Genomic DNA, 8,362 nt, shown 5'->3' with positions numbered 1-8,362 from the left:
AGAATCACACACACACACACACACACACACACACACACACACACACACACACACACACACACACACACACACACACACACACACACACACACACACACACACACACACACACACACACACACACACACACACACACACACACACACACACACACACACACACACACACACACACACACACACACACACACACACACACACACACACACACACACACACACACACACACACTCACACACACACACACACACACACACACACACACACACACTGACACACACACACTCACACACGGAGACAGTCTTCAGTCCAGTAAAATTACCAAAGGACTCCTGCAGCCACCCCCCCGTGGCCCAGTGGTTAGAGCTGGTGGACTGGGAGCCGAGTTCAACCTGGGTTTTAATCCCAACGGCAGCCGCTTTACACCTTTCACAGAGACCGAAGCGTGACTGTGAACCAGCTTGAACAGCCCGGTACCGAACCGGAGAAGAGAACAACAGCGGCCTGGGAGCGGTCCGGCCAGCCGCCAGACTCGCCATCGTCATCATCATCATCATTATTATATTTATTATTATTATTATTATTATTATTATTTTTTTCTCTTTGTTGTTTTTAAAAGCTCATGTAAACACACAAGGCTCAAGAACTCCACACCCAGTTTGTTTTGCAAATGTTCATGAATGTTATTCACTGTTGTATTTTTTTGCAGTGATTTAATGTGTCTGTACTGACTGATAAACAGTTTGAAAAAAAAAAAAAAAGAAAAACAGAGCCTCGGTCAGCTTTCCATCTGATAAATACACCCAAAGAAACACGACCGGGCAAACATATACACTACATCTGAAGACAGAAGTAGATTTTAAGATAACTTTTAGATTCGGATTCATTATTTAATTCAGTTTTATATTATTTTATATTTTCCCATTGCAGGAGACTATAGTTGTTGTTTTTTTCACGGTTCCCACACAGCTCCATTATAACTAGACCGGTAAATAAATCATGCAAAGACTTATTTCAGCCACCCCGAGAGCAGCTTTTCTTATGAATCTGATTAAGCAATGAAGTTATGAACATCAGTTTTATATAGAGGATAGTCCATGTCACAATTATAAATACATACATACATACAGGGATCAATAAATAAACGTTGAAATAAACAGATAAATGAATGAATGAATAAATAAATAAATAAATACAGAAGTAAACACACAGATCCGGCTGGGATCACGCAGTTTGCAGAACTTGGACAGGGTATATAATACAGATATATAGATATAGATCTATCTCAATTGCGTTTGTTTCTGGAATGTTCGCACTCGCACACCCCTTTCAGGTCTCCCGAGTTGGTACGCGCCGAGGCTTTAAAGCGCTTGGGACGCTTCGGTGAAACCGGACACGCTGTCCGCCATTCCGGCTCGGCCGGTCGCTTGTTCAGCCTCTCCCGGGGCTCCACCGCAGAGCCCGAATGGCGCCAGTTTCACACACCCCCACCACCCCCGCTTCTCTGTATAACCCTTCGGCGCATGGAAACAGCAACACGCCCCACTCAGCTGACCCGGTCCCAACATGGCAGCCGCAGTGGAGGATGAGTTTGAAGACGCGCCTGATGTGGAGCCGCTCGATCCCACCCTGAAAAACATCATCGAGCAGAAATCTCTGAAGTGGATATTCGTCGGGGGGAAAGGCGGCGTGGGCAAAACGACTTGCAGGTAAAGCGAGCGGCGTGCAGCCAGCCCCTGTGCAGCGAGTCCCGGTGCAGTCAGCCCCTGTGCAGCGAGTCCCGGTGCAGCCAGCCCCGGTGCAGCGAGTCCCGGTGCAGCCAGCCCCGGTGCAGCGAGTCCCGGTGCAGCCAGCCCCGGTGCAGCGAGTCCCGGTGCAGCCAGCCCCGGTGCAGCGAGTCCCTGTGCAGCCAGTCCCGGTGCAGCGAGTCCCGGTGCAGCAGTCCCGGTGCAGTCAGCCCCGGTGCAGCGAGTCCCGGTGCAGTCAGCCCCGGTGCAGCGGTGCAGTCCCGGTGCAGCGAGTCCCGGTGCAGCGAGTCCCGGTGCAGTCAGCCCCGGTGCAGCGAGTCCCGGTGCAGTCAGCCCCGGTGCAGCGAGTCCCGGTGCAGTCAGCCCCGGTGCAGCGGTGCGCCGTCATGTTTGATGCAGGCGAGACGGCAACACGGTTCCGTTTACACACGCTAGCTTATTCGTCATGCAGTGTGACATATTCACAGATAATGTAAAATTAAACGTGTTATTAATAATAAGTGCGTGTTTTTGCAGTTCTGGGTTCAAAAGGCACGACGTGGTTTTATATATAAAATGGCTCGGTGCGTTTATTTATTTGCAGTTTCTGTACGTTTGTCCCCAAGTTGTAAACGTCTATACCTTCTAGGTGACATTACGGCTGTTGTCGGAAGTAGTGACTGTGCTACAGCAGGAAACACTGAATGAGTTCCTCAGCTCGACACCGTGCGGTGAAAAGTACCGCCAAGACAGCAGACCATTTAAAAAGTCCAGCTTGCAGAAGGATCTTGAAAGTGACGCCGCTGCTGTTTTGATTTCCCCATGTGTATGAGACTACAGTATGTTTATGATGGTTGTCATTTGATATTAGTGGCATCCTGCTTCATACAGAATACAGTTTATCCACTCGCAACTGTTTTTATTATACTCGGCAGAGGGAGTAGTAATATTTATAGTAACGTAATCAATGTGATTTGGTTCCCAATGAAAGCAGCTGATCGATTTTAATCGATTAGCAAACAGCGGCTTCAGTGGAAGTGACGTGCTGAAGCCACTGCCTGTGGGAAGCTCGTTGTAACAGGGTTGCGGGTTTGATCAGCCCTGTTGCTGGAGTGGAATGCGTGGGAATTGGGAGTGGATTTTGGAAACGCAGTGCGGGGGTGTTGAGTTGACCCTGAGCCCCTGGTCTCTCTAGTTGCAGCCTGGCGGTGCAGCTGGCGTCGGTCAGAGAGAGCGTGCTCATTATCTCCACAGACCCTGCCCACAACATCTCGGACGCCTTCGACCAGAAGTTCTCCAAGGTGCCCACCAAGGTCAAAGGTTACGACAACCTGTTTGCCATGGTGAGTAGCAGGCCTCCGGGCTGCAGTGCCAGCGGTGGGCTGGCAAGCTGATACTGCCAGGACTGTACATTCTGCAACGGAGTTCAAACAGCCAGACTGTATTTGCTTGTTATTAATATTGCAATGATCAGGAGCCAGGAGTTTGAGCAGGGTTAGAAACTCACACTAGCCCTGCTGCTGCTGCTGCACCCAGTCCTGGGGTTCAGAGCTCCCCTCAATGAAGTCTAGTATTATTATTAATATTGCAATGATCAGGAGCCAGGAGTTTGAGCAGGGTTAGAAACTCACACTAGCCCTGCTGCTGCACCCAGTCCTGGGGTTCAGAGCTCCCCTCAATGAAGTCTAGTATTATTATTAATATTGCAATGATCAGGAGCCAGGAGTTTGAACATTGAAGCTGTTTGTAAATGTGAACGAGTCACAGCATGATTAAGCCTCACAGTGTGTGTAGGTTGGCCTCTAGGAGCTGTTCATGCAGCTATAAGGCAGAAAACATGTTAACAGTGAGGCTCCTGGCTCCGGAGAGCTTAGGTTCTGGTTCCCTGGTTTGGGCTGCGGTTCAGGTCCAGTTTTTCTCCTGCGCGGTTTGCAGGAGATCGATCCCAGCCTGGGAGTGTCCGAGCTGCCTGATGAATTCTTCGAGGAGGACAACATGCTGAGCATGGGCAAGAAGATGATGCAGGAGGCCATGAGCGCCTTCCCAGGCATCGACGAGGCCATGAGCTACGCGGAGGTCATGAGGTGAGCCTGGCCGCCGGCGCCCCCCTGTGGAGCTTGTGAAGCTTGTTTTTTGAAAGAGGGGCGGTCCTGCGTTTGAGATTGTAGGGAGATTGTCTCTTGTTAGTTTCAGAATCGAGATCTGTTTTAATCCGTGTGCATGTGACCGTGTGTGTGTGTGTTTCAGTCACTTTGCATGTGATTTATATACGTGTTTATTTGAAATCTTGGTCCGTTGTCTTGCTGTTCCCAGGTTAGTGAAGGGCATGAACTTCTCCGTGGTGGTGTTCGACACTGCCCCCACTGGCCACACGCTGCGACTGCTCAACTTCCCCACCATCGTGGAGAGGGGGCTGGGCAGACTCATGCAGATCAAGAACCAGATCAGCCCTTTCATCTCGCAGGTACGTCACGCACGCACACACACACGCGCGCACACACACACACTCGCGCTGCTCTCCTGGGCTGCAGTGTTGTGCAGTCACACACATGTGATGTGATCCAGCCTGCTTGCTCTCTCTTGTCCCCTCACAGAGGTGTGATATTGCAGTGTGGTGTGATCCAGCCTGCTTGCTGTCTCTTGTCCCCTCACAGAGGTGTGATATTGCAGTGTGGTGTGATCCAGCCTGCTTGCTGTCTCTTGTCCCCTCACAGAGGTGTGATATTGCAGTGTGATGTGATCCAGCCTGCTGGCTCTCTCTTGTCCCCTCACAGAGGTGTGATATTGCAGTGTGATGTGATCCAGCCTGCTGGCTCTCTCTTGTCCCCTCACAGAGGTGTGATATTGCAGTGTGGTGTGATCCAGCCTGCTTGCTCTCTCTTGTCCCCTCACAGAGGTGTGATATTGCAGTGTGATGTGATCCAGCCTGCTTGCTCTCTCTTGTCCCCTCACAGAGGTGTGATATTGCAGTGTGATGTGATCCAGCCTGCTTGCTCTCTCTTGTCCCCTCACAGAGGTGTGATATTGCAGTGTGGTGTGATCCAGCCTGCTTGCTCTCTCTTGTCCCCTCACAGAGGTGTGATATTGCAGTGTGGTGTGATCCAGCCTGCTTGCTGTCTCTTGTCCCCTCACAGAGGTGTGATATTGCAGTGTGATGTGATCCAGCCTGCTTGCTCTCTCTTGTCTCCTCACAGATGTGTAACATGCTGGGTCTGGGGGACATGAACGCAGACCAGCTGGCCTCCAAACTGGAAGAGACTCTGCCAGTGATCCACTCCGTCAGCGAGCAGTTCAAGGACCCGGTAATCACACAGCGGTCCGAATCTCTTCCTTTTTCCCCCAAGACCTGTCTGCAGTGGTTTTGGTTGTTTTTTTTTCCCCTGTGAGAGAAATGGAGGCGGTCGATATTCGCAGTGCCTGTGGTGATGCCAGGCTAATGGGACGCTGTGTGTGTTTAAGTGAATGTGTTTATGGGGGTGTCATTTTGCAGCTTGTTACACTTGTTTTGAAAATGTTTTGAACGTTACTGGAGACGCAGAGTAACAGAGTACAGTTCTTGAATTAGTTTGGGTTTTGGTAACAAGCTTCCCCCTCTGTGTGTGTGTGTCCTGTGTGTCCCTGCCTGCCTCTCTGTCCTGCAGGAGCAGACCACGTTCATCTGCGTGTGCATCGCTGAGTTCCTGTCCCTCTACGAGACGGAGAGGCTGATTCAGGAGCTGGCCAAGTGCAGGATCGACACCCACAACATCATCGTCAACCAGCTGGTGTTCCCGTCCTCCGAGCGGCCCTGCAGGATGTGCGAGGCGCGCCACAAGATCCAGTCCAAGTACCTGGACCAGGTAGCAGAGCAAAGCCAGCAACACTAACCCTAACCCCCAGACCCTACCCAGACCCTCATCCCTAACCCCCACTCCCTATCCCCTTCAGAAGGTTGTGGTGATGCTAGGGGACTCTTCTGTTTTTGTGGTGTTCTTGTGTGCGTTTTGAATCTGCTATTTGCAGATAAGTTGTTTGAAATCGTGTTGATTTAAATGTGCAGCTTGACGGAGGGCAAAGTATTGTCAGACGAACAAAATCTGTACAAAACTACCTCCCTGAAACTAAAATACTGAGTCTGTGTGTCTCCTCTCTCTTTCTCTCTTCCCCTCTCTCTCGCTCTCCCCCCCCTTCTCTCTCTGGTAGATGGAGGATCTGTACGAAGATTTCCACATTGTGAAGCTGCCTCTTCTCCCTCACGAGGTCCGGGGGTCCGACAAGGTCAACCTGTTCTCCCAGCTGCTCCTGGAGCCGTACAAACCCCCCAGCAACTGAGGACAAGGGACTGAGACCACAGGCAGAGACAGACACTCTCTGAACAGCACTACCCCTCCCCCCGGTCAGTCCTGGCCAGTCTCCACCGTTTGAATACAGCTCTAGTTCTTTCCAAACCGTCAGTTCATTTAATTTGTTATTTAGCGGTGCACTTAATTCCACTTCCCAGACTCCTTTTCTGTCCTGTTTCTGAAAGGATGTTCACTTGGAGAGTATTTTTTGTCCCGATGAATATAGTTAGCGAGAATTTGAACAGGTCCGTCCTCCAAAAAACTGAACTCACAACAGAGTGAGCTAGCGCTGGGATGAAGAGGGGTTTTCATGGGCGGGTATTCTTTCCAAATTTCAATAAATGCCCTGTAGTGTACAATTTTTACACTAAACGTTGTACTGTTTTGTTTTGTTTGGTTTTTCCCTCTGGTTAGAATAAACCCATTTCTTTTTCTCTTTGCCGCTCCTGTCTTGTTGCAGTTTTGTTATTCGCTGGAATCTTTCCGGGTCCAATCTGAACCTGTGAAGGAACAGTTTGCTGGAGGAGCGCGTCGCTCACACAGACGTCAGCACAGTCAATATTTACACTGCTCTTTCAGAAATGGGAATTTTCACAGGAAGCTGCATTTGATCCTGATGAATACTGATGACAAAACCCATGGGGATTCAGGGGAACACAAATTAAATGGGTTTTTAAGATCCTGGTAGCTTAACATTCCATAGAGACCTGTGCTGCTGGCACACTGCCCGATCGAGACACAGGCTGGCACACTCATGAGCACACTGCACCTGCCCCATCGAGACACAGCACACGCTGGCACACTGCCCGATCGAGACACAGGCTGGCACACTGCCCCATCGAGACACAGGCTGGCACACTGCCCCATCGAGACACAGGCTGGCACACTGCCCCATCGAGACACAGGCTGGCACACTGCCCCATCGAGACACAGGCTGGCACACTGCCCCATCGAGACACAGGCTGGCACACTGCCCCATCGAGACACAGGCTGGCACACTGCCCCATCGAGACACAGGCTGGCACACTGCCCCATCGAGACACAGGCTGGCACACTGCCCCATCGAGACACAGGCTGGCACACTGCCCCATCGAGACACAGGCTGGCACACTGCCCCATCGAGACACAGTCTGGCACACTGCCCCATCGAGACACAGGCTGGCACACTGCCCCATCGAGACACAGGCTGGCACACTGCCCCATCGAGACACAGGCTGGCACACTGCCCCATCGAGACACAGGCTGGCACACTGCCCCATCGAGACACAGTCTGGCACACTGCCCCATCGAGACACAGTCTGGCACACTGCCCCATCGAGACACAGGCTGGCACACTGCCCCATCGAGACACAGGCTGGCACACTGCCCCATCGAGACACAGGCTGGCACACTGGCACACTGCCCCATCGAGACACAGGCTGGCACACTGCCCCATCGAGACACAGGCTGGCACACTGCCCCATCGAGACACACTGGCACACTGCCCCATCGAGACACAGTCTGGCACACTGCCCCATCGAGACACAGGCTGGCACACTGCCCCATCGAGACACACTGGCACACTGCCCCATCGAGACACAGGCTGGCACACTGCCCCATCGAGACACAGGCTGGCACACTGCCCCATCGAGACACAGGCTGGCACACTGCCCCATCGAGACACAGGCTGGCACACGAGACACCTGGCACACTGCCCCATCGAGACACAGGCTGGCACACCATGAGACACAGGCTGGCACACTGCCTCATCGAGACACAGACTGGCACACTGCCTCATCGAGACCTGTGTCCGTTTTATGTTCCTAGTAGGCTGTCCTGTGCGTTTCTAACTCCGGTTGAAAGTGCTTCTGTTCTACACCAGGACTCGTCTCCCACGTGTCCTCTCCACTCGTCCAGTGGTGTGCGCTGCTTTTGTACCACGGCTCTTATACTCTCTGCACAGCCTCCCTCTGTACTGTGCTAGTGGAGCAGAGAAAGAGAAAGGGAGGCTCTTATACTCTCTGAACAGCCTCCCTCTGCTCTGTGCTGGTGGAGCAGAGAAAGAGAAAGGGAGACTTATACTCTCTGAACAGCCTCCCTCTGCTCTGTGCTGAGGGAGCAGAGGAAGTGAAAGGGAGGTGTTTGATCCCTGAGGAAAGTGACGATTCGTGAACTTTTGGTCCTGTCAGATCTAGTTGTGTTGCCGTGTCCGAGCCGAAGTGCGTACAGAACATGATGTATTATACAGTACAGCGTGTACCCTTCTGAGGCGAATCGGAAAACTAAAGGAACGGCGCTGTCGAGGAAAAAAAAAGACTAATTTAGCGCTTCAGAA

At 51.8% G+C, this 8,362-nt stretch overlaps 2 protein-coding genes across 2 annotated transcripts; one reads left to right on the top strand and one right to left on the bottom strand.

Moving 5' to 3' along the window:
- Positions 1 to 1,536: 1,536 nt before the first annotated feature.
- get3 (guided entry of tail-anchored proteins factor 3, ATPase) lies at positions 1,537 to 6,487 on the top strand. Its single transcript, XM_041242084.1, has 7 exons — positions 1,537 to 1,708; positions 2,922 to 3,069; positions 3,662 to 3,810; positions 4,040 to 4,190; positions 4,921 to 5,028; positions 5,368 to 5,565; positions 5,909 to 6,487. Exons 1-7 carry the CDS (start codon positions 1,566 to 1,568, stop codon positions 6,035 to 6,037), a joined length of 1,026 nt encoding a protein of 341 aa, XP_041098018.1. The 5' UTR covers positions 1,537 to 1,565; the 3' UTR covers positions 6,038 to 6,487.
- Positions 6,488 to 6,721: 234 nt separating this feature from the next.
- LOC121309169 (keratin-associated protein 10-4-like) lies at positions 6,722 to 7,825 on the bottom strand. The gene has a single exon (XM_041242085.1). The coding sequence runs from the start codon at positions 7,823 to 7,825 to the stop codon at positions 6,722 to 6,724; it is 1,104 nt and encodes a 367-aa protein (XP_041098019.1).
- Positions 7,826 to 8,362: the final 537 nt, after the last annotated feature.

The sequence above is a fragment of the Polyodon spathula genome, unplaced genomic scaffold (genome assembly GCF_017654505.1).
Source record: "Polyodon spathula isolate WHYD16114869_AA unplaced genomic scaffold, ASM1765450v1 scaffolds_911, whole genome shotgun sequence".
Classification (NCBI taxonomy): Eukaryota; Metazoa; Chordata; class Actinopteri; order Acipenseriformes; family Polyodontidae; genus Polyodon; species Polyodon spathula.
The sequence above is the reverse complement of the archived record's forward strand: the minus strand, read 5'-3'. Positions and strand labels throughout refer to the sequence as shown.

Excerpts from the sequence above, each read along its gene's own strand:
- LOC121309169 (XM_041242085.1), bottom strand. The coding sequence starts at position 7,825 with ATGAGGCAGTGTGCCAGTCTGTGTCTCGATGAGGCAGTGTGCCAGCCT.
- get3 (XM_041242084.1), top strand. The coding sequence starts at position 1,566 with ATGGCAGCCGCAGTGGAGGATGAGTTTGAAGACGCGCCTGATGTGGAG. Across the intron at positions 4,191-4,920 it reads TCAGCCCTTTCATCTCGCAG|ATGTGTAACATGCTGGGTCT; the intron begins GTACGTCACGCA and ends GTCTCCTCACAG. Across the intron at positions 5,566-5,908 it reads AGTCCAAGTACCTGGACCAG|ATGGAGGATCTGTACGAAGA; the intron begins GTAGCAGAGCAA and ends TCTCTCTGGTAG.